Here is a 26,580-nt window from a genome sequence, read left to right on the forward strand (position 1 = left end):
AGTGGTTACCGGAGCCTATAGACATCTACAAGGTAAATTCTTTTTTTTTTATGATTGAAAGATTACTGGTGGCCCGGAGGCCTTTCCAGCTCCACTAGGACAGGTGGGCGAGCAAAAGCTCAGCCAGGAGGAGTGGGATTTGCTAACAACTACCCGAGCGCCTCCGAAGGAGACCTAACAACTCAAGAGCAATTGCTTCGCGAATGAATCTACTACCGGATCGGAATCGCGACCCGCTGAGAAGATCCGGCGAGAAACTCAGCGGGCTGATGCATGGGTTAGGTTGCACGTCGACCTCTTTCTCGAGTTCGACGAGTACGGTTACCGGGGTTCCTCAGCTTGCTCCTAGTGTTAGAGCTGAAGGTATGTAATGCAAGAGTTATTGGATCTGATGGATCCGTAAGGACGTGTCTAGGGCGACGACGGTGACTTGCTCCTGCGTGATCAGGATTCGGGGAGTAGTCAGCGGCGGCAACGATAAGGCGATTTTCATGACGCATAGCCTTATCGAAGTAACGTTCCGACACTAACTTCATGTATTTGCGGATCGGTTCGAGGCCCAGGTCGTCGTGTAGGTCGACGTTCCTCACGAACCACGGAGCCCCGACGGCTAACCTACGAAAGCGGGATTGTAGGGATTGGAGGGTGTCTATGTGAGTGCGGGCCGCGTGAGCGAACACCACACTCGCGTAAGTCATGACGGGCCTTGTGCAAGTTTTGTAAAGTGTCACCTTGTTCCGAAGGGACATTTTACTCCGCTTACAGATCATGGGACGTAAATTCTGCCACCTACCTCGAGATATGATTTCTAAGGTCTCCATTTTTACAGTACAACGGCTGCCCCACCCTTCAAAAGGTCCTACCATCAGTAATTACGCAAATGATAATTTTGCGGGTTTTATTTTTATTACACTATGTTATTCCTTCACCGTGGAAGTCAATCGTACGTATTTCATTAGAAAAATTGGTACCCGCCTGAGATTCGAACACCGGTGCATCGCTTCAACACGAGTGCACCGGACGTCTTATCCTTTAGGCCACGACGACTTCGAAACGACTACGTACTCCGGTAATCACTTAACATCAGAGCAATGTTCTCTCAATATCTTGAGCACCGCGTCTTCAATGACGTCTACGACTCCATGGCGCCCGGCCATCTCCACTATCGGTCACGGCTAATTATAGCGTCGTAAATATTTTCAATAATCAATTTATTTATGTATTGATAACGAACGTACCGCGACGCAATTCGCATAAGGACATGCATTACAATAAACACTGTCTCAAAATAACTATTGGCATTAAGTGGCAGGAGTGGAGATAAGGACAGGCGCCGTGTCAAGACCGCCGCAGGACCCGAGGCCATGTTTATAATATAGCGGGTGTGCTATTCTCAAAGTCGAAACGCGTAAATGCTTATCAGCAGTAAGGTAGGACGCTGGATCCCATCATCAGATCTTGATGATTACAGGACAATTCGGGAAGTTTACCCTTTCGAACGAAAAATAGAAAAGAGAATGTTCAGAATCGATTCAAGCATTCTCGAGAAATCGGTGAACATACATAAATAAAAAATGGTGGTCGAATTGATAGCCTCCTCTTTTGAAGTCGGTTAAAAAGCGTGATTTTGGTACCTTAAATAGCTCCTTAACATTCTATTATTCAAAAATATTTTCACTTTCTACGTAAATGAAATCGCGGGTAAAATTTAGAGTTATGCCAAAGTAACTATTCCATGCGGATGAAGACGCGGGCAAAAGCTGGTTGTTATTATATGCAAAGACCAAACTTAGGGTCGTGGCGAAGTCGGCTCTTTTTTTCAATTCGATATCTAATTTCAAAATATTAATGGGAATCTAGGGATCTAGGAAAATACAGAAATCGTGGACTAAAGAATAAGATGCCCGGTGTAAAGGTATTGAGCGGCTTATGCCCTTGTTGACTTCGTTCGTTGTTCGTTGATCGCAACTTCCATACCCACTTTACAACAACTGGTCCATCAGCTCGTTCAGTCGTCTACGTCAAAGATATATAAAAATGTGTTTGTAAAGTGATGTGTGACTGCAGATATTGCTGCCTATAGAACGACTTGTAGCTGTAGTGGGTGTTTTTTATTTTTTATAGCTTAGATGGGTGGACTAGCTCATAGCCCACCTGGTGTTAAGTGGTTACTGGAGCCCACAGCGATCTACGACGCAAATGCGCCACCCACCCTGAGATATAAGTTCTAAGGTCTCAAGCACAGCTACAACGGCTGCCCCACCCTTCAAAACGAAACGCATTACTGCTTCACGGCAAAAATAAGCAGGGTGGTGGTACCTACCCGCGCGGACTCACAAGAGCTCCTACCACCAGTAAGGTGTCTTGAAGTTTGGACCACAAATATACATTTGAACGTTTAGCCAATGTTCCCTGAGCTTAATTGTTTTGTAAATATTTCGTAGTATATTGCATGCGTCGTTTCACTGTCCCTATTTGCGGAGACGAAGTAAACACGTCCGATATCGTTCAGGTTCCACGTGCCTCGATGCGACGGTTCATGGATAGGTTAATAAATAATATCGGAAAGTTATTAATGTTATCGACGGCAAACCGAGTGTTGTACCTGCTGGAAAGAGTTACTAATATTAATAGTTTTTTGTTTTTTTTTGAAGTGAAAACTTCTTTAGTATCGTTGTGATTCGAAACCTGGATTTAACTGTGATTGTTGTATGATTTAAATAAATTACAATTTATGCTTCTCAAAACCGTATTCGGAACTTAAATTAAATTACCTATACATTAAAAAAGATGTGTGGTGTCATAGGACACCGGATAGGAACAACGTTCCTTATTATAAAAATATTAATTTTAAGTTCTGTTCGAGGTATAAAGAAAATAATTATTCTGGTATAAATTTTTATTGTGATTTTTTTATTGATAAAAAAACCTACTTTACAAAGCTATCAACTTTATTTTATGCACAATGATTTATAAAAAATATATTATAATAATAATATACAAAGAAACAGCTATTTATATGAATAATAATAATAACCGTCATCACGTAGACTATACATTAGACACTGTATAGCCAGCATACTAAGACTATACATAAATAACAAAAATCTTACGTTACGGACGTTTTTTCCCGGTTATGGTACCCCTCGTAAAGTAAACAACCCATAATAGTTCAGTACCTTTTTTGTTTAACTGTTGACATTAGTGTCGATATCAAAACAAAAGATAATTAAGAATATTAAGCGTCAGTGACTACGGTTATTGTCATCATAAGTCCGTTAACGAAATCAAGTTTTTCAAATGAATGCTAATATAAAAGACAAACCGATATCATTCGGTGACCTAGACATACGAAATTGCGCAATTGCTATTTAACCTGTTCGATTACTTTTACCCAAACGTTCAATAAATGTTTTCGGCTGATAACAGCTTCGGGTACTTTTTGGCAAAGATAGTAGCTTAAGGAAAATCCAATGCAACAGATAAAAACCGGTTTCTGCCGACCAAGGGTGGTCGTCTGCGTAATCGGACGATAAGGATTTGTACAGTGGCAAATAAACCAAAATACATTTCGTCTTATGTTTATCTGTGAACGACAGGGGTGAGCAGTGGAGCTCCTGGACATATTTAAACCACCTTAAACAAAATGAAAATCGCGCTATTTGCGGTTTCACTACATAGTATAAAACAAAGTCGCTTTCTCTGTGCCTATATCTGTCTATCCCTATGTATGCTTAAATCTTTAAAACTACGCAGCGGATTTTGATGCGGTTTCTTTAATAGATAGATTGATTGAAGAGGAAGTTTTATATGTATAATAACATTCATTAGGTAAATAGTCGAGAAATCAATAATAAATTACAGTTTCCGAAGCGAAGCCAGGGCTGGTCGCTAGTAATAAATAAAGCGGTTACTCGTTTGTAGTGTGATGTCAAAATGTTTGTGCTTATTCAATGGTGCTTACTGGATCTCTAGCGGCATGAAGCGTCTGTTCGTCCCAGACTAAGTCATAAGGCCAAACACTCCGGTACTCGCCAGCAAAATTCGTTCTCTCCAACTCAATAAAGCCTTTCTCAATCCGGAAACATCTTCGATATTTTATTCCAAAATGAACCTTAATCACTTTATCAATAAGTAAAAGCATACAAGGCACCTCAGTGATATCCATCGAAAGTTGACCATAAAGGTGTTTAGATCGATAAGGTTAGCAATGAAACATTTGTATAAACATATGTTATGTATGTGGAATACATTAATTAGTCAGTTTTTCATTACATAGTCCCCACAAATATTCTATTTTTCGATTTTTTTTTATTTTTTTTTTATTGCCTTTGTAGGCAGACGAGCATACGGCCCACCTGATGGTAAGTGGTCACCGTCGCTCATGGTAGTCAGCAATGCCAGGGGCAGAGCCAAGCCGCTGCCTCCCAAATTTTGTAGATTTAAGGAAAAACCCCTCTTTGATTTGATCAACTTTAACACTCAGACTTAATACCCAGTGTTGCCCGTATCTACACATAGGTACAGGGTGTAAGGAGATCTCTGTCCCACCTTGGGACTTTAAACAAATTAAGCAGAAGTACAAGGTGATTTAATAAGTTCATATTCCGTGAAATGATCTATTTAGTGGGATCATTTTATGCATTACCAATACAAGCATCACCTAGCATCGTTATCGAGAGCGCTGCGTGCGTGTACGCCTTGTACACAATAAAGTATTCTACGATATAAAACATACATATAAACGGATAAATAATAAATCTCTTATGTTTATTTATTGCATGATAAGTTTTATTATTATTATTGCTGTATATGCCCACCTGACGCTGAGTGGTCACCATCGTTCATGGACGTCAGCAATGCCAGGGACAGAGCCAAGCCGCTGCCTACCGTTTAATACTCTCCACAAGCTTCGTTTGAAGAAGGACTTGTCATAATGCTCGGGAAACATCGTGGAAGGGAGCTCATTCCAAAGCAGGGTGGTACGTGGCATAAAATATCTCTGGAAACGCACTGTAGATGAACGTAGTGGCTCCAGGTTGTATGGATGAACTCTACTCCGGTGGCAGGCGGTGCGATGGTAAAAACGAGCTGATGGTACCATCTCAAACAGATGTAAGAACAAAGATCATCATGATGTACAAACTAGATGTAGGAAAGCAATTAGAACTGTATTCCGGTCTTGAAGTACTCACGGCTAATGATAATTATTTCAGGCGGCTGGAGACGCGATGGAGGACGAGGTGACGTTCATGTTCCAGCTGGGAGTGCTCCGGGACGCGGTCTCGGCGCCAGCGCATCTCCTCACGCTGGCACACCTCAAGGAGCTAGCAGTCAAATTCGTCCACGAAAAGGTATTCTATCTCATTCACCGCCTCCTAGCCACTTGAGCTCGACGCCTGGTCTTCTGTCTTCATGCCATTTATGTTGCCCATTCATTCGGACACGATTCTGCCGTGGTTATAAACAATAGATCGGGATAAATCTTCTTTCTTATAAATCCTATTTCTAGAGAACTGTAAGAGGTGTATATAGCTAATGATGGTCGGGCATGTTGTGGGTTCGCACGGTTTGATACCACCACCCTGTCTATATCTGCTATGAAGCAGTAATGCGTTTCGGTTCGAAGGGTAGGGCAGCCGCTATGTTGTAGGTGTCTATGGGCTTCGGTAACCAGTTAACACCAGGGGACCGTAAGCTCATCCACCAATTTAAGCAGTTAAAAAATACATGAGCAGGAAATTGAGATATCGTCCCTTTACTCCCCAATAATCTCACCTTATTTAGCCACCTAAAACCTACCTACCTAGCTATCGTCAATCATTGAGACCCATTCTATCTAATTCAGATCCCGGACAATGGTCTGAATCGTCTAGCGGATCGGATCCTGTTGTTCAGACATGACTACTGTTCGCCCAACGTTCTCCAACTCCTCAACTCCGGGACAGACGTCGTGGACGAGACCCTCGTGGAGATCGTGCTCACAGCTAACCGTGAGTAGAACTAATTGTAACGTCTTAAAACTTAACTGTGAGGTCTTACGTCAGCGAGAGGTGTTCAGAGACTCTTGATAACGATTTTAATTACCTAGATATGACAGTAATCACTATTAAAAAAGTTTACAAAAACAAAACGGAAAAACCCACGGATTTAAATGCAATAAACAAATTGGAAATCATTTAGTTGGGAATTTCCTAACAACAGCAGTATCTGGTCTTGAATATTGTTTTGGACTTTTGAAGGTAAACAGGCATGTGAGTGGCTAAAGTCACGGATGGACGTCTGGTACACCAGCAGCACAGGAGACTCTATGCTTGCTATGAATGGATGATGAGAAAATCTTAGTACTAGCACGGGGATTATCTTGTTCTCTAAATAAAAGTAACTGTTGTAAATTAGAAACTCGATATATTGATGTGTATTTTGTCAGCGCTAATATGCGACGTCGGCACGGAGAGTTTGCCACTGATGCGGCCCCACACGCTCGCCGTGCACTCGTACAAGGCGCCGACCTTCTGCGACTTCTGCGGGGAGATGCTCTTCGGTCTCGTGCGACAAGGACTCAAGTGTGAAGGTGCGTTGTACACATATGTCCGTCCCGGGCACCGGCTTAAACGACACTTATTCGACAAGAAAGATTTGCTTATGGCCTGCCAAACCATAGACCTATATAGTAGGGACACGACATATTGTTCTATACATACAATTGCTTATATAAATAGCACCCATTTTCAAGGCACACACATAAACATATATCTATCTCGTTCTTACTCAGCACTTTAACTCGCAGGAAAACAACATAACAGTATTTCAGTGCGTACATAAAATGAAACATGAATATACGTAAATGTCTCCGTCTCCGTCTAATGAGGCCGAAAATCCGCCATGTTTAGCGCGCCAAATGTCATTGTCACGTCAGTTCGGCCGTCTGTTTTGGGTTGTACATTATTTATTGACTTTGATATCGATTTAATATGATTGCTTATATAAAATTTCTAATTTTATCATGCTTAAAACATACAAAAATAATAATTGAAACATATTTTATAGGATCTTAAGAAGGTCGATGCCCCAAAACTATTATCTATATATATTTAAATTCATTATGGAGCCCTCATCCGAAACATAGATTATACACTTAATAATATATTTGAATCCGAAATATCGGACACCATTTTTCGGTCGGAATCTATTCATCATGACACTAATCATAAATACCTCTTTAAAATATGTCATCAAAACATATTTAGACATTCTGTTTAGATATTTCGGGAAAAAGGCTACCGACAAAATCTCTTCGGAACTATTTAAATAAAATAGTTTCATTCCGCAGTGAGTAAAACACTATTGTAAATTCGTTAAATATTTATTATTTTAGAGAGGAAGTCACAAGGAATGACGTTTGTAATTTCATTAACGAATAAATGTTCTGTAGGTGTTTTTTTTTATCAGGCGGTCCCTTGATAAGTTTAAAATTTTAATCACTCTCAAGTGAGAGTGATTCAAATGGTGCGGTGCACCTTCCTTGAGGTGCACTGCGGTAGTGTGTTACGAACTTTAGAGTCAGCAAAACAATTAAAATAGATTGTAATAGTCTAAGAAAAACACGTACTCAAAATACGATAACATTCAGCATGCTAGAAATGGGCTGATGGCACTGTACTATGCCATATCTTTATGTTTTGCGGCAAACGACAACTTTATAAAATCAGTGTAGCAAATTTTAAAAATCGTCATATCGTTTACTTGGAAAATTTGAAGCACGAACTCGTCTTAGATTTCACATAATATCTAAATCACATCATCTTTGCACATAACAATATACTTAATTCCTATTAAATTATAAATTCTACAAATACATTCATACTCAACAATATTTAAAATAAAATAAGCCAAGAACGTTTATCGATAAAACCTACTAACATTAAAATCTTCTGGACAGCACTAAAACCGCCATGTTTTGTGGCCAGATGACGTCACAGTGGCACTAATTTTTTGTTGACGTTTCATTTCCATAGGTTTCCTACTTCAGTGTGCCAAACACATTCAAACTGATTGCTAGTATTAACTCAAAAGGAATTGAAGTTTATTTATTTATTTATTTAAATAAGTACTGCCACATCACAAACATCTAACATTGAAAATAAATTTAAAATATTTAATTTATGGCCTGATGCATGTGACAACAATGGCGTACATAGCATTGGCAATTCATCGGCTCGAAAATGGAATACAATAATAATAATAATAATAATAATAAAAAAAAAAAAAACAGTACTATTTGTTGAAATATTAATAAAAATGTCTAAAAATGTCATGTCATATCGAAAAGAAGAAAAGAAGAAATGTTAATATAATGTCAAGTAACAACAAGTCAGTTATAGAACAAGAAATGATCAACGATTAAAGTTAAAGTTAAGGTCCCTTTTCCTCTCTTTTCCTATTCTGTCCTTAAATACACGCAACTTGTCGTGGAACACATCAAGATCGGGCATCACTGTGATAAGGGAATGATACTCATCAATTATTCTACGGAGAGGTGCCTGCCGTCCCAAATTAGATTTTACAGGTGGGGTGTAGAAAATATATTTGAGTTTCCCGCGAGGATAGGTACGAGGAACCCTTAAAGGCATGTTCTCTAGAAAGTAGCTGCACTGATATTGACCGCTTACGACTTTGTGGAAGAAGGACATGTCCAATAAAAGTCTCCGTTCACGAAGAGAACACATTCGAAACCTAATTAGGCGCTCTTTGTAAGGATTTCTGTGCGAAAAACCGCTAGAATTATAAGCTAAATGCCTAGTGAACGCTCTTTGAATGCTCTCAACGCGTTGCGAATGCACGGCATAATACGGATTCCATACAACGCTGGCGAACTCAAGATGACTGCGCACCAATGTTTGGTAAAGCAAGATTTTGGTGCGCTGACGCCTAAATCCGCCCGAGTTACGTTTCAAAAATCCGAGCATTTGAGCTGCTTTTGTGACAGACTTGTTAATGTGCGAGGTGAATTTAAGTTGACTGTCAACTATCACGCCAAGATCTCGGATTTCGTTAACTTCTGAAGTTAGTTTTTATTTGACACCATTGAACGTAGGTCATGTTGTGGTGATCATAAAGAAACACGTCAGTTTTTTGAAGCGATTACAGTGCCATCTGTCGTCCATGGACAGTATTTTCCTGACGTGCAGACAAAATACGACGCGCGGGCTGAGGGAGTGCGAACGAAAACACAAGGCCACTTATAATCGTTTTACTTGTCACATCGGTGGACGACGCAATGTCAATAGCAAAGTAATAATGGAACACGCGGTCTCCAGTTTGTCAACGCGAATAGTTCAACCTCATGTCTCAAGATGAGTGGCGTCATTCACGTTGCAATATCTATGGTTTCCGGCAATCACTTAACACCAGACCGGCTGTTAGGTCTTTTTTTCACATAATACAAAAAATAAACACGTAGGCAGCTCACATGCGGTAAAAGTGAAACGTGTGAAAAGTATTTCCGTCTCGTTCACTCGCAGACTAAGTTCTATAGTTGTATATGTTTGTCTCTTTTTAGTGTCGCTTTTCGGGTGTCATTTATTTCGTAGAGTTTTAGGGCTTGTGCACACCACGTTTTTTAAACTTTTTTTTTTTTTTTTATGATTGAAAGATTACTGGTGGCCCGGAGGCCTTTCCAGCTTCACCAGGACAGGTGGGCGAGCAAAGGCTCAGCCAGGAGGGGTGGAATTTGCTAACAGCTACCCGAGCGCCTCCGAAGGAGACCTAACAGCTCAAGAGTAGCTGCTTCGCGAATGAATCTACTACCGGATCGGAATCGCGACCCGCTGAGAAGATCCGGCGAGAAACTCAGCGGGCTGATGAATGGGTTAGGTTGCACGGCGAACTCTTTGTCGAGTTCGACGAGTACGGTTACCGGGGTCCCTAAGCCTGCTCCTAGTGTTAGAGCTGAAGGCGTCTAATGCAAAGGTTATTGGATCTGATGGATCCGTAAGGACGTGTCTAGGGCGTCGACGGTGACTGACTCCTGCATGATCAGGATTCGGGGAGTAGTCAGCGGCGGCTACGATAAGGCGATTATCATGACGCATAGCCTTATCGAAGTAACGTTCCGACACTGACTTCATGTGTTTGCGGATCGATTCGAGGCCCAGGTCGTCGTGTAGGTCGACGTTCCTCACGAACCACGGAGCCCCGACGGCTAACCTGCAAAAGCGGGATTGTAGGGATTGGAGGGTGTCTATGTGTGTGCGGGCCGCGTGAGCGAACACCACACTCGCGTAAGTCATGACGGGCCTTATGCAAGTTTTGTAAAGTGTCACCTTGTTCCGAAGGGACATTTTACTCCGCTTACAGATCATGGGATAGAGTCTACCGAGAATAAATGCGGCACGGTCACGGACTATTTTTATATGCGGGCGGAATGTCATGGATGCATCCAGGGTGACTCCCAGGTACTTGACCTTCCTGGTCCAGGGTATAGGTTGGCCGAAGAGGGTGATCGGGGGTGTGATATTTCTCCTCCTAATGCGGGAGGAAATAAGCGGAGAGTTTCCCCTTTGAAATAACACTGCTGTGCTTTTCGCTGGGTTGATGTCTATGCGCCATTTTCGGAACCACTGTCCGAGGGTTAACGCTGCACTCTGGAGCTTACTCGCGATTAGGGACTTGTTTCTACTTGAGTAGTAAACGGTTGTGTCGTCAGCGAATAAGGCTAGCTGGGTCGGCGGCGACCGGGGAATATCATTGACAAATAAACTAAATAGGAGCGGAGAAAGAACGGAGCCTTGCGGGACTCCAGCCGTGAGTGGTCGCGGGGAGGAGCGGGTTCCCTCTACTCGATATCGAAAAGAGCGGTTAGACAAGAAGTCCCGTATGATGAGCACGAGACTGTCCGGTACGCCCATGTTGAAAAGTTTGAAAATCAAACCGTTGTGCCAGACTTTGTCGAACGCTTTTGCGACGTCGAAGAAGAGGGCTCCCGTGTAGATCGGTTTTGGTCGGTTAAGTCCCACGAGAATGTGCTCCGTGAGGCGGTGCACCTGTTGTACGCATGAGTGATTTGCACGGAATCCGAATTGTTCATCGATGAGAATGCCCTTTGATGAGACGAAGTCTCTGAGGCGTTTGTAGAGCAGACGCTCATACAGTTTGCCCAGAGACATGAGGAGGCTAATCGGGCGGTAACTCGTCGGATTATTTTTTGGTTTACCGGGTTTGTGTATGCCGATAACGTTCGCTTCTTTCCACACCGCGGGAAAGATACAGTTAGCCATAGCGGCATTGAAGATAGATGCCAACATCACGATGAGTTGGATGGGTAGAAGTTTAATAACGCGGTTAGATATACCGTCGGAACCGGGAGCTTTGCGAGGACGTAGGTCTTTGATCAAGTCTTTAACTTCCATCGGGGTGACGGGTGGTAACGCATCCGAGGGTGGCAAGGAGGCTCTGCGTTTTACCTCACTGTCTACTAATTCTACATGAACAGGGTCCACGGATTGAGTGCTGGGCGTGCACTGGGTTTGTAATGTATCGGCCAGCAGCTCTGCTTTTTCTTCATCATCGAACGCCGCGAGTTGGCCTGAGGGGCCTACGAGGGGGGGCATAGCTACGACCGTATCCGATTTGAGAGTACGAGCTAAGCGGTAGTAAGATCTTTGAGAGGGCGCGAGTCCTTCTAAGAAATCAGACCATCTGGCATCTCGGACTTCGGCGATGCGAGACTTTACGTCGCGTTGTAGGGCACGCATTCGAGTACGATTTTCCACTGTAGGATACCTATCGTAGGCGCGGATCGAGGCGTTCTTAGCTCTAAGGAGTTCCCTAATATCGTCGGGCAATTTGAAGCGGTGAAGGAAGTCCTCCGCCACAACTTGCTTCGATGACCTATCTAATGTCGAGGTGATGTGTGACGTTACGATGTCTATGGCTTCAGCGGTATCCTGAGGAGACGGGGTAGAGTCCGGGCTAAACGGGAGCGATGGTGGATCAGATTCAGCCAGGCTAATGCCCAGCGTGTGCCAATCCACCACAGTCCTCGTGACGGGAACGGAATCGGGAGCGCGACCGAGCTTCATAATGACGGGACGGTGGTCTGAATCTAACTCTGAAACTACTTCAATCGAGTGTAAGCGCAGAGTTACGTTTTTTAATAACGCTATGTCGAGTATATCGGGGCGATGCGCGATATTTAGCGGGTAGTGAGTCGGGGTTAGCGGAGCGATGATATCGAAGGCGAGATCATCGACTAACGCGTCGAGCCGCCTGCCATTAGGGGTTGTGGTGTGTGAGTTCCACCTGATGTGTTTACAATTTAGGTCGCCCGCCAGAATGACAGAGCTTCCCATGCCGAGTAGCGCCTCGATATCACTGCTTAGAACGATCTTATCCGGAGGAAGATAAACGGACGCGATAACGATCGGCGCGTGACCCGTCAGTGAGATTCGGCACACTGATGCTTCGATGTTAGCGAGCGCGGGAGGATCGAGCGGGACGCAATGCAGGGCTCTTCTATAGTAAATGACGGTACCACCACCACGAGCAGTGAGCCTGTCGTTCCTAACCATGTTATAGTTCGCGATTTTAGGGTCGCGACGCGCGGGCTTGAGTAGGGTCTCCTGCACTAAGAAAATGTCAATTTGATGGTCACGCAAAAAATCACAAACCTGATCACGTTGATTTGCGAGACCGTAAGCGTTAAAAAATCCTATCGTTACGGATAAGGGCTTTATTCTACTAATGTACGCCATTGATTACCGGCGGAGTGAGGGGAGGACGTACGTATTTAACGACGCGTATACGTCAGCGTATTCCTGCACAACGGCGATGAAGTGTTGTGCAGTGGAGGCGGCGCGAATGGCGTCACCCAAGGCGTTAACACGCTCAAAGTTGATCGACTGAAAAAAGTCGATCGCTAGAGCGAGGTTATCGGACGCGGTCGGAGTGCTGGTCGCGGGGGAGGAATGAATCGCGGGGGAGCGACGTATCGCGGGGGCGGGACGAATCGCGGAGGGAGGAGCTGCAGCCGTGTTCGTGTACGGCAACGGTTTAGCCCAGGCCGAGCCGCTGGGCACCGGCGCCGGCACGAAGGCAGGCTTAGCCTTCGGCACAGAGGGTGCTGAGGCTTTGATGTCTAGGCGGGAAGCTCGGAGGCGGTTTTGGCGGGCGACGCGGCGATTTATTTTTGGAGCTCGGGGGCATCCACGGTAGTTCGCGGGGTGACCCTGTGTTCGACACAGGACGCAGCTAGGCGGTTCCGTCGCGGTTTTTTGGTCGCGAGCGCAGAGGGCCGTGGCGTGATCGCCCATACACTTAACACATCGGGGGCGCGCGTGACAGTTACGGGAAGAGTGCCCGTACAGTTGGCAGTTATGGCACTGACTAGGAGTGCCTTTTTTATGGGGGACTTCGACGGCGATACCGGAGAGCTTACAGACGGTCCGTATGTTAAAAATGTGCTTACCCTCGGGGGTAGGCTGGAGGGCGACTAGAACCATATTGTATGGCTCCCTACCGCGGCCGGTGTGCATGCGGTGCACGGAATTTACTGGTAGGCCTTGTTCTATCAGATCAGCCTTGACGAGATCGGCATCTAGCTCCTTCGGAATTCCACGTATGACAACGCGGAGTTCGCGCTCCTCCTGGAGCGTATAAGTGTGGAAGCTTATACGCTCCTTTCGGAGGTAACTTGAGAGGGCCCTATGGTCGTCGGGTGTCGTTATTTTTATTTGAATCCCGTTGGCGAGATTACGGGCGCTGACAAAATTAATATTTTTTTGGCCTTAAGGGCCAGGGAAACTCGGTCCCAAGCTGCCTTGTCTTGAAGGATTACCGGGGGAGGGGTCTGAGTTTTAGATTGTGCCACTGGACGCGGCGACGGTGTTGCACGGACAGCGGGAGCGACGGGGGTCGGAGGGCGGGGACGCGACGCGTTCGCGGCTTTGCTTACTTTAGCGGCCGCGGAAGCTCGGGCCTCCGCAGCACGCTTTTTACCTTTTTGGACTACTGTGAATCCATCAGTCGTGGCGGCGGGGGAAGGGTCGACCTCCATGTCCGACTCTGAATCGGATGAGGAGGGCGCGGGCGACCTGCGGGTGGGTGTTTTAGCGGGCGCAGTAGACGACGCAGACACGACGGAGGCCGTGGACGAACGCACGGAAGCAACGTAGGTCGCCGACGAACGCACGGTTGGGGCGGAAGCTGCAACGGTCGACGCAGAAGTTTTGGGCGCGAGTATCGGGGACACAGGATCGGCGGGCGTGACGGAGGCCGCAATGGACGACGCAGGAGCGATGGGAGCGACGGAGACCGCCGGCGAGTTCGCTGCGTGATGGGTCTTGAATTCTAAAAATTCTGCCGATAGCGTTGGGTACCTAAGGCGAAGAAATTCTGCAAAGAGATCGACCGTGGACTCCATTATAATAGACGAGTGCCCAGGGGGGGCTGCCCCGGGACTTTAAAAACACACTCGCCTTACGGCGAGGCCCCAAAAATTGTAATAATCGCAATTAATTGCGGCACACAGCCGTCCGCTTGCAAACGGGCCACTAAGTTACCGAACGAATTCCTGGAATTTAGGGGTCCGCCCGCTCACAGACGACGATGCGACGCAATTAGCACAGGTAGTCACTTCCGAGAAAAACACTTGGACGCCAGATGTGCCCCAAACCGAGGTCGGGCAATCGAACGGTAGATGAGCACGTCAGCACGCGACGGGTGCCTGAATCGGAATGTGTTTTTTAAACGCGCCGTCGACGCACGTTCGTAGCGATAAAGACGCGATACGCACGCAAGTCAGAAGCAGCAGGACCTTTGCACACCTGTATAAATTAAAATACGCGTTTGAATCGATACAGACGCGATGCTAACGCGCGTTTGTATCGATGATGATGACGATACACATGCGCGTTAGCATCGCGTTTGTATAGATACAAACGACAAGAAACCATTTAGTGGAATAAAAGCGCGCCGTCGACGCGCGTTTAAAAAACGTGGTGTGCACAGGCCCTTAAATCACAACATACGTTGTTAGTGTGGCAGGCCGTGGTCAAATAGTGATCTGAAACGTTCCAGGTTGCGGGTTGAACTACCACAAGCGTTGCGCGGTGAAGGTTCCGTCGAACTGCGCGTCGGCGTGCGCGGGCGGGGCGGCGGGCGGTGCGGGGGGCGCGGGCAGCACGCGGCGCCCCTCCGCCGCCGCCCCCCGCAGCCCGTCGCGCTCCTCCCAGCACAGCCACGCCTCGCACGACGACTCGCTGGTAAGGCGCCTCGCTGATCTCGTCACCGGGAACAATTGATTGGAGCTGGCCGCTAATGTCAACTTGCAGAAAAATTAGAACCATTTATTTTGATTACATTTAAAATCTGCACTCTTTGATAAATACTAGTCTTTAGTACCATAATGTCTTAATGGAATCAAAAATTATCTCTCCTCTGTCCAGTGATTCGTATTACAATATTTATGTCATAATTAGTAGTTGCTGTGAGCGACAGGCGTTGCCCTCTTCAGTAAAGGAATGAGATTTTGTTAAACTATAATTAGGTATGTCATATAAAAAAATTATACTACTATATGTGGTCGTATGAACTAGAACATCCAATGTCACAAAAAAATCATTAAATGACTTCTTTGTGAGCTTAGAATCTAATGATTAATTAATTTATAAGTCATAAAAGTATTATGATATATATTTTAATATGTTGATATGACAAAAACAGTAGTAATTTAATGTAGTAGTTGTTAGTCTATATGGCGTACATTATAGGGTCGAGTCAACAGTATGCCGGCTTTACATCATTCTCTCCGGTATAGATGGTGGTTGATACTGAAAACATGTTCTTCTTCCCCTTCTTTCTTTCCTATTAAGGGCTCGAAATCCCTCCATTTGCATCGACCTTGGGTAATCTTTTACCTTCTCCCACGTCGTGCCCAAGCCGCCCAGTTCCTGCTCTACTGAGCGACGCCAAGTTGTTCTGGGACGGCCTCCCTTCCTTTTGCCAGATACTTTCATTAAAATTCATGTCAATAAATTAGAATTATTTTTCTTTTTTATTGCACAGGTCACACGGTGCTCAAGGTAGATCTCGTGATAAGGGGTTACCGGTGCCCATGGACAAGTCTCAACTGTGTAGCGTAGGGACAGTTCCACCCTTCTAACCGAAATGTGTAACTGCTTCACGGCAAAAATAGACATGGTTTTTATAATTTTTACGAGTTTGATTTTTATGACCCGATGCTATTCCTTCACCGTGGATCGTCAATCGTGAACGTTTATTGAGTACGTATTTTATTAGAAAAAGCGGGCTTCGAAAACCGGCCCAGTCGCGTCGCTCGGTACGCCTGCACCGGGCGCCGTACCTTCTAGGCCACCACGACTTCGGTGGGAGTCTAGGCCCGGCAATCGTTTATTTGTTATTCGACAAATTATTACACGGAATTGTCGAACTTAGCCACAGGGCGGGACTTAACAAGGACTCAATACCTTTTGGTATTAAATCAGTCTACACACCGCGAGGGAATTAACGCTACTTAGCTTTGTTACTTGACTTTGCTAACTTGCGTTTCGATCACTTGTTTTACATCACGAATTGCTTTAAACTTGTGTTGAGTTGTTACTGGTGGTAGGACGTGTTGTGAGTCCGCACGGGTAGGTACCACCCCCCTGCCTATTTCAGCCGTGAAGCAGTAATGCATTTCGGTTTGAAGCCGTTGTAACTATACTGAGACCTCATATCTCAAGGTGGGTTGCGTCATTTACGTTGTAGATGTCTATGGGATCCGGTAAGCACTAAACACCAGGTGGGCCGTGAGCTCGACCACCCATCTAAGCATTTTTTTTTATATTTGTGTCCGATCTTCGTTGTGTGAGATGCTAAGCTCCCCCAATCTTGTCAGAATCGCGGGCAAACTGCGGTAGGATGCCTACTAGGGGTAGGATGTTGGGAACCGACAAATCCTTCTCCCTAAAAACCCGTCAATCATAAACTTTTGTCTTTGTACATCGTCAGGAGCGAGTCAAAACGAGACTAAGAAAATATATTATGCTCATGACATTACATATTTATAAAGAATCAAAACGAACGTGGATATTAAATTGTTTGGCAGTTTAAAATTTTATAGTTGCAATAAATAATTGTGATGATTGTGTAATAACGTTCATATACCTAGAGCACCGTGATAATTAAAGATAAATAATTAAAGAGCATTTAATACGATTTTTTAATTAAATTGAACGCGAGATAATGAATCTGCAGTGTTTGTCTCTGTTGCCGAGTCCACTATCTACACCATGACGTACAAAATTTTCATAGCCCTGAAACGCGCTGGAGTCCCAGGGAAGCAACAAACTAACGTGCAATAACCACGCGCGAGAGACAGCAAAACAGCCTTGTTGGAATCTTTTCAAATCCATGTCAATGGTTTTATATAGTACTAGCTGTACCCGTCGGCTTCGCTGGGCATTTAAAATTAACATTATTATTTCTCACCCCCACAAAGAATCTCATCATTAACGGCAACGCAACTGGTTTAGGGAGTCTAACGCTCATATAAATATTAGTCTATCCATTAAGTACATGTATTTTCTAAATGAATACCAAGTTTCAAGTCAATCGGATGCATGGTTCAGTAGTTATGTTTAACTGAATATAAATTATATATTATAATTTATTGCTTAGATGGGTGGACTCACAGCCCACCTGCTGTTAAGTGGTTACTGTAGCCCATACACATCTACAACGTAAATGCGCCACCCACCTTGAGATATAAGTTCTAAGATCTCAGTATAGTTACACTCAGTATAGTTAAAATATTAACACTGATTTTATGTTTCTCAAACAAGCCAATCTAGCGACAGATTAGAAACTTAGCTTTATTGCTTCGGTAGCTATTGAGAATTGATCAGCAACAGGACATGAGAGTTTGCAAAACTCACCGCGGTACATCGACATACTGTCAAATCGTTGGTAATGACTGGCTGGTCTCTAGCTGACGCAGAAATAACACAATTGCCATTGTTATTCCAATGCAACTAAAAGTATTTTATTCTATTTTCTATCAGCCCGCAGCCTAAAAGTATATAGACTAAAAATGTATTTTCGATTTGTATTCTGTTATTTAAAACGAGTTTCAATTATTTAGAGTTAATTCAATGATTTAATCAATGATCTAGTTTTAGAATTAATAACTGAGTAAGTGATAACTGAGTCTCACATATATTATAATAAACTCAAATATGTTTAATCTCTTAGCAATATTGTTATTGTAATTAGGGCGGTCATATACATACGTTTTCGATCTATTTAAAAAAAACGCATTTTTCTATAACTTTTATTTTAATGATTACGAGTGAATACAATTTAGGCAAAGGTTTGTTATATTTTAACACGAACACGCTTGGCCCTACCTGAGAAAATTACGCACAGTATTGAGTATTGATTTATGTATAATAAACTGTTCTGAAATTATGATCTGATTCGGTATAAAAATATAAATATACTTAAATTTTCAATACTTGCCTAATGACACTAGTGAACCCCACTAATAATACTACACACTAATAAAACACTGCGACTGTCGCTCTATGTAATAAAAAGTTTATTAAAACCAGTCGAGCGCCATCTGTCGTACTGTAATAGTACTATGGGAGAAAATTTCCAAACAATCGTACACAGAATCAAGCCAATTGATTAAACAACGGGTTGAATCTTTGGATCTACAGAGAAAGTTCACCTCAGTTTGTGTCGTCCCGCTGGTTCCAAGGAAAGTCCTTCAGGATTAATATTTAAGATGATCCCTCGTCTCAGGTAAAAAAAGCCAATGAACTCTTTAGTGTTCCCGCGATGCTTCAACCTGTAACTACTCAGATGGGTCTATAAAATGTTCTCATAGGTAGCAAGTGACTTCCATTGGCGACAGTGACCATTCAAGATGTGGTAGGGCGTAACTCTACTCTCCGAGTACTTTACATTGTAAAAAAAAGTATGTTACATTACATCAATTATTTGCATGTTTATTGAAAAGCTAAACATAAAATAAATGAAAAGTTTTCCTAAATTAAAATACAGTGTACGTATGTGACCGCCCTAAGTTTATTTAAAAATTTAATAAGTATTTTTAAATACGGGTGTTGGGTAACATAGGTTTTTAGATACATTATTTTAATTTAATGACAGATATACTTTTATAAATGAATAAATCTTACCTTACATTCTTTTGAGTTTTATTTAGAAAATCCATGGTACCCATCATCGAATATCCAAAATATTATTATAATTGTTTCGAATATCCCATGTCATTGAACCTGACCTTGTCAGACCACTGCTAATATCCAGCTGATCATAACCATTTATGGACTTCAGCCACGTCATTTTATGGGTCCTATGAACAGTTAGAGCCCTCAAGCGTACCGCAGCCGAAGCAGTTTTGTACTATGTCGTGGGTGCTGGACATATTTACGTATGAAACAAGGAGCAGTCATTGAAAAAAAAAGCCAAAGTTTCTTCAAAAGAGCCCGTCAACGGATACAAACATCAAATCAACAAAAAAAAGAAAAAGATAGTCGGTTGACAAACCAAAGACGAAATTGTATATAGCTGTTCAATTTCTGCGTATTTACAATAGATTTATGACGATACAATAATTCTAATGCACGATGAGATCCACAGAAGAGCTCAATACGAACTAGTGGCGGGACGTGTCACCTGTGCAGTTGTAATTTACACACGTCCTTACGGATCCATCAAATACAATAAGTCTTGCATTAGACGCCCTCAGCTCTAACACTAGGAGCAGGCTTAGGGACTCTGGTAACCGTACTCGTCGAACTCGAAGAAGAATTCGACGTGCAACCTAACCCATGAATCAGCTCGCTGAGTTTCTCGCCGGATCTTCTCAGCGGGTCGCGATTCCGGCCCGATAGTAGACGCATTCGCAAAGCAGATGTCCTTGAGTTGTTAGTTCTATTTCGGAGGCGCTCGGACAGCTGTTAGCAAATCCCACCCCTCCTAGCTGAGTCTTTGCTCGCCCACCTGTCCTGGTGAAACTGGAAAAGCCGCCGAGCCACCGGTAATGCTTCCTTCATAAAATAAAAGTTATATTTTCATTTTACGTGAACGTAGTTCGTGATCACATTGAGTGCGGGATTTCATTGCAGTTTTGGAATTAAGGTCCTTTCTCATCCTCCTCATTAAATAAACCGAATACGGTAAAGAAATGCCCATCGCTACCGCCAAGCCAACATGCGCAGCAGTTAAGAAGGGTAGGTTATTCTTAAACGAGCATTTCGACCTCACACCGAGGCGGGCACTGACATTACAAAATGGGTATATACAAAATGGGAACAACAGTATACTAGATACATGTAACAAAAATCAGTCGCTTCAGTAATCTGCACATGACACGTGGGTTTTTAGCAGCTCAATTTAATGAACGAAACAAATGTTTTTTTTAATCGTACGACTGAATTTGGAAGGCCCTGAACACCGGACCGCGTCGGTCCCTAGCCCGTGGGTCTCCGTGGTCAATGGAAGCCTTTACTCGATTGACAACAAAACGATACTCGCAAAAGCCAGGCTCGTAGGTAGTTAAACATATTCTTTGGCTATCTCTACTGAGACCCACAGACACAGCCCACGGGGTTCCTCGTTGGATCTTCTCAGTGGGCCGCGTTTCAGATCCGGCTGTAGATTCTGCGAAGCACGGCTCTTGCTAGGACTAGTGTTAGCAACGTAAGCTCAACTACTCGCTCGGTTACGCTGGCATAGTCTCTAAAGGCTATATAGGGAAAAAAATATATACTGAGGTTAGGAGGATCGAGAACCCCCGGTGAAATTTAAGGGGCGATTTGAGGGGGTTGAGGCCGCGCGGCACGCTACCAGTACTATAGTGCGCTGCCATGGAGTAATATCTTCTAGATAAAAAGAGCAAACTGGTAGGCTGGTTCTGGTTCAGCGGGGTATTTCGAGACACCAGTGGCACGGTCTAGGCGGCCCGACAGGCTGTCGTACCGAGACGGCTGACGTTTCAGAACTTTCAATTCGCCTCGAGGGCTCCGGGCGTCCTTGGGGTGAGCTGCGCCGTCTGGTTGTAGTATTGACCGCGGTAGCCCCCATACCTTACCCGGTTTCTGACCTCGGAGGGGATCGACCGCTTGGGCGAAGAGTGCAGAGGAGTCGTTTAGTGGGTAGGGTTCTGAAAACAATCTTGAGCCCGCGGTTTCGCAATTGCGGACCAGTCCCACATACCCCGCGGGCCTCCTAGGTGCGGGGACCAAGTAGGAGGTTCGGCCGCGGCTCAAAAAAAATAAAAATTTGCGAGAACCGTTCCAAAAAAAATTAAGACGGCCCAGAAAACACCAGATATAATATAGACCCGAACGTATAAATGCCGACTCCAACGCTAGAGCGGTTGTCATATAATACACCTAAGACTTTGACCTCACGATTCAGGGCGCGTGGAGTCATTCAAATTGCGACGCTTTTGTGCTTCGGCCAGTATCTGGCCAATTATCGAGTAGGTTCTGTAGTTTAATACAATATCATTACTCGGACAGGTGGTAAACAAAAGAAGCAAATCCCCTTCTCGTGTGGTCTGGCCTCTGGGCCAAGGCAGCTCCCTCGGCATTCCTCATACCTTCGAAGTCCACACGTATACCCGGCCTACGGTTTGTCGCCATTGCAAGAAACTACTTCGAGGACTGTTCAAGCAAGGTCTTCAGTGTCGAGATTGTCATTACAATGCGCACAGGAAGTGTCTGCCCTTCGTGCCTAAGGATTGTGGAGGGGAGATACGAGACCAGCACGGTAAGATTATTTCTAGACATTTATGCTTCAAGAAAAGCTTGTAGTCTGATCGTGACCCTGAGCACTTATCAATGTACTTCAGGTTTCTATCTAAGACTCAGAAATATGAGTACAAAGTCATAAGTATCCAGTCTCGAACAACGATTCACAAATCCTCGGGGGTCTTGAAATGATAATAATTATTCAAAAGCTGAGTAATTATATTTTCAGGAGAAGCGGACAGCGGGACCGGCAGTGAGCTATCGGAGACAGCGCCATTGCTGGACGAGTCTGACGAGGAAGCAACTCCTGATCACGCCGATCGAAATAGCGTGGATGAGGAGGTCCGTGATTAGTGTCTCGGAGAAAATAGTTTTTGTTCGCGCCGCCTCTCTATTCCCATCTCAATCTCATCTCTCTCTGTGTGGTATTTAAGTACATTTCCTACTTATGTTTCAAAGCGGGCCATACAACGTTATAAAGTTCACCGGCAACTGGATATTTGTATAGATTTTTCTTTTTACTTTTACTAGAGAGCGAAGGATATATGACGGCTGCATATCCTGTTTTAGACAAAACACATTTCTTTCAGATTGTGAACTTCATTTGTATTTTTATTTTATTAGGTACAACTACGAAGACAAAGGGATGAGGATTCGGATGAACCGCAACGTGACACACTGCCGGAGCGTTCGGCGAGCCGACCCAGCAGGTTCATACAATACCGGCGCTCGTGCTGAGCGGCTGTCTGATACATTAGCGTTCTCGGATGTCCGACAATGACAATTTACTATCGACTAATGATTTATATTAATCTTTGGAAATGTAACTTCATATCAAAAACCTCATTTAGGAGGAAGAGATGAAGAAGAATTGGAATTATTCATAACAATTACCCTTACCTCGTGGGGGAGACTCGCAGACAGCCGCTCGGTGCTCCCGTGGTGGGTGGAGGGAGGGGGAGGGGGGCGTGTGTGGGTGCTAATGTCCTCGTTTGTTGTTTTTATTTTGTCTGCACTGTTTGTGTACACTGTCTATTGCTAATATTTGTATTCCTTATATAGAATCATTCAACCTTTTTCCCTACCTATTCTAGTACTCTCGAAGGTTATTCTAGATTTACCGAACTAGTAAGTGAGCTCGCTGGGCTCAAACCCAGTGTGTTGCTAACACTGGCCCTAGTAAGAGCCGTGCTTCGCAGAATCTACCACCGGATCGGAAACGCGACCAGCTGAGAAGATCCGACGAGAAACTCAATGGGCTGTGTCTATGGGTATCATTCAACGACGGAGTTTAAAATATAAATATTGTAATCTGAGATAGAATGTACCTCCAAGAACAAAACTTTGTGGAGGTTTTTTTTTTAATTTTGGATGTACTGACACCTCTACCTGGGATTAGAAAGTTAATAAAAATGGAATTAAAAACTCAGCTATTGCAGCAGCATTCACCCAAATTTATGAAATATTAAATAACACATGTGTATTATGAATCAAACATTTGATTTTGCTATTGTCACATAAGACCAGGAGCAAGTCGTTTGAAGAATATAAAAGTTTTCGATGTATCTCCTCCCTTTTCTCCGCTGCCGTCTCACACACACACACACACACACACACACGCTCTCCTGTCATCCAAAACAGTCGGATCTGATTTTCTTAAATTTCCAGTTCATCGTCATCACCCAGCGCGAACATCCCGCTGATGAGGATAGTGCAGTCGGTGAAGCACACCAAGAAACGGGAGGGACAATGGCTTAAGGAGGGCTGGCTTGTTCACTTTACTAATAAGGATAAGACGGTGAGATACCTTTCCCCACCAGCGTCACGAGGTTTCTAGAACTTGCTGCAGTCAATCCTTATTATAATTTTCTATATTTCATATTTTTAAAGCTTTTATTTTTTACAAAATTTAAGGCAAATTTGGAACGCCCTGTATATTTGTCTCCCCTATCGATATTTGAGAAGTTTTGTTACACCGACTGAAGTCGTATTGTCGCGTTAAATGAATACGCGTAGTTTATTACCAGTAATACTAAAACAAAGAAAGTTCATATGTTTTTGCTAAAGTTTAAACAGTATTTTATGTCCTATTCGTTCTAAAATTGCGAGGGAACGCAACGTTTCATTAACCGAACCTACAGCATGTGTAAAATTATAAAATTAAATTAAGAAAATTAGATGCTGTCTAAAGTATTAAGTGTTGGTATTTTATGTTTGTGTTCACTCGGTATGTGGTCAGATTGAAGTTGATACAGTGGTCCTCGGCCAATGACTCCATGTTCAATAGCGACTGTTTGGTCACAGCTGAGACGTCACTACTGGCGCCTGGACAGCAAGTCGATAACCCTGTTCACATCGGACCAGGGCACCAAGTACTACAAGGAGATACCGCTCAATGAGATCCTGGCGATCGACACGGCCAGGCAGCCGCAGTCAGGTAACTCACTTGGCACTTCCGTGCAGGGGAATAGCCTTGACATTTTCTGTTGATTTAATTTTTCAAATCTATACTAATATTATAAAGAGGAAAGATTGTATTGAATAGGCTCTGAAACTACTTAACGATTTGAAAATTTCTTTCACTGTTTGGAAGCTACACTATTCCCGAGTGACATAGGCTATAATCTTTTTTTGAAATAATTTAGGGATCCTTACTAAAACTCCAATAATGTAACCCAAGGTGTAAAAAAAATACCTAAAATATTCTTTACATCGCGTGCCTTGCGAAAACTATTTATGATAGAATAATATAATGTGCTATGACTTTGTAGAACAAATTATTATTTACAAAAGTGTCGCAACAGCATATGTCTAACTATTATAGTTACGCTGCAATAAGTGTTCTTTTATTTAAAAAAATAAAACTACTTCAAATATCGTTGAAATTTTTTCTAAGAATCCGAACGGAGCCGGAGCGGGCCGCTAGTACTAGATTATTCCTTATAGGATTTAATTTAACAGACATTGATTATCTTGAAAGTGGCTTTGCAAATATTTAAACCTCCAAATGACAGTCTCTAAACTGACTTTCATCACATCGACAAATAAAGGGTGTTCATGTTCTTCCTTAGTTCAGAAGTTAAAGAACCGAATACAATTCGATGTTTGTAATCGATAATGTTCTACGGACGTGCTCACCCGCGTACCTGCTTGGGACTCGAAGAAATGATGTGCTCCGCTAGCCATCCCACACCCGGGGCACATCGGGGCGCACTGTTAACTAGCTCTTAAAGAAGGGTCGTGCTCTTGTCTGTGGTGCGAGTAGCCGTCGCACAACGTCTTGCGAACGAGTACTTGACTTTGTGTCTCAGGGATATTCGTTACATGCTCCTGAGCTCGTGTGCTTAGGCAGCAACTTGGCTCTGCCCTTGACATTGCTGACGTCCATGGGCGACGGTAAACACTCACTATCAGGTGGGGCATATGCTCGTCTGCCTACACGAGCAATAAAAAAAAACATGTGAAATAATAAAAAAATATGCGCTAGTGAGAGTACAGTGTAAGCATCATGGTCCAATAACCGGGCCTGTTGTGTGCAGAGGTGATGCACTGCTTCGAGCTGCGCACGGCCAACGTGGACTATCTGGTGGGCGCGGAGGCAGGCCCGGGCGGCGCCGTGCCCTCCTCCGGCCTCGGCGCCTACCTCGCGCGCCCCTGGGAGACCGCTCTGCGTCACGCGCTCATGCCCGTGACGCACCACACGCGTCACGCACATCACGCGGGTATGTACACTCGACACGCGAGGGAACTCTTCCATGATGGTGGACAGCACAAGTGAATTCATTTAACTAACAATTTACAACATGTAGTCGTGAGCGAAACCGTCAGTGGACTTGTAAACAAACTAAACGTTATTAGATGCGGGGCCACTCGCGCAGTCACAGACACAGGACACTTTGTCTGGTTTGATACGTTTTCGATCGAGAGATGAATTCTACTGATATTGAGGGAGCCCTAAACACTTAGGGTTCGATTTCACCGAGGGAACGATTCACCACATCTGTGGGGGTAAGGCAAGGTATTCAAGCGTTTAGAACATTGGATCCAGCGGGAGACTGCCAGAGTTCACACGGAGTCAGTGCCTCGCCGCTTGTGTATCGATGTCGCCAAATGTTACTTTATGTATTCCAATACACACCAGGTACAAATAAGAACGACTCGACCCGGCGGTACTCGTCACTTAGTGCCGGTCCCTTGGACATATAGTTATAAGATCTCAGTATGCTCACATCTGTTTATGTTTGTGGGTACCAGTGGATGGCGGGTCGGGGAGTAGCGGGGCCGAGGGCGGGGCTGAAGGCGGGGCTGCGGGGGCCGACGGCGGGGAGGGGGGCGCGGCCTGCGCGGAGGAGAGGGTGACGGATATGGCGCAGCTCTACCACATCCACCCCGACGAGGTGCTGGGGTCTGGCCAGTTTGGAATCGTATACGGCGGCCTGCACCGGAGGACGGACAGACCTGTCGCCATTAAAGTACGTATCGTTTCAAAGCCCTCGTTTGTTTGCGGCGCTCGGCCTCCAGACTGTTGTCTGTGTGTAATCTGCCTTGTGCCTGCTGTGCAGTGAGCAGGCTTCAATTACTGAGCTGACACTCCTCGCAGGTAATAGATAAACTCCGCTTCCCGACCAAACAAGAGGCGCAACTGAAGAATGAAGTGGCCATTCTTCAGAACCTGTCCCACCCCGGCGTCGTGAACCTCGAGAGGATGTTCGAGACCCCGGAGCGGATCTTCGTGGTGATGGAGAAGCTGAAGGGGGACATGCTGGAGATGATCCTCTCGCACGAGAGGGGA

General features: G+C 44.3%; 1 protein-coding gene across 4 annotated transcripts in view; it reads left to right on the plus strand.

Annotated features, from left to right (window-relative positions):
• Positions 1–26,580, plus strand: part of LOC101737860 (serine/threonine-protein kinase D1) — a 130,476-nt gene that overhangs the window by 93,498 nt on the left and 10,398 nt on the right. For 3 of the 4 annotated variants that reach the window (XM_038020231.2, XM_038020232.2, XM_062676003.1), the window contains 12 exons: positions 5,217–5,354; positions 5,849–5,993; positions 6,431–6,574; positions 15,079–15,263; positions 21,558–21,807; positions 22,018–22,130; positions 22,413–22,498; positions 23,457–23,586; positions 24,093–24,225; positions 25,328–25,510; positions 26,043–26,260; positions 26,389–26,580. The exon at positions 26,389–26,580 is cut by the window's right edge and continues 39 nt beyond it. In XM_038020231.2, the coding sequence (XP_037876159.1) occupies positions 5,232–5,354; positions 5,849–5,993; positions 6,431–6,574; positions 15,079–15,263; positions 21,558–21,807; positions 22,018–22,130; positions 22,413–22,498; positions 23,457–23,586; positions 24,093–24,225; positions 25,328–25,510; positions 26,043–26,260; positions 26,389–26,580 (1,902 nt within the window). In that variant the 5' untranslated portion in view covers positions 5,217–5,231. The remainder of the gene's footprint in view (positions 1–5,216; positions 5,355–5,848; positions 5,994–6,430; positions 6,575–15,078; positions 15,264–21,557; positions 21,808–22,017; positions 22,131–22,412; positions 22,499–23,456; positions 23,587–24,092; positions 24,226–25,327; positions 25,511–26,042; positions 26,261–26,388) is intronic. The other variant, XM_038020236.2, reaches the window with a different exon arrangement.

Source organism: Bombyx mori, chromosome 25, assembly GCF_030269925.1.
Source record: "Bombyx mori chromosome 25, ASM3026992v2".
Classification (NCBI taxonomy): Eukaryota; Metazoa; Arthropoda; class Insecta; order Lepidoptera; family Bombycidae; genus Bombyx; species Bombyx mori.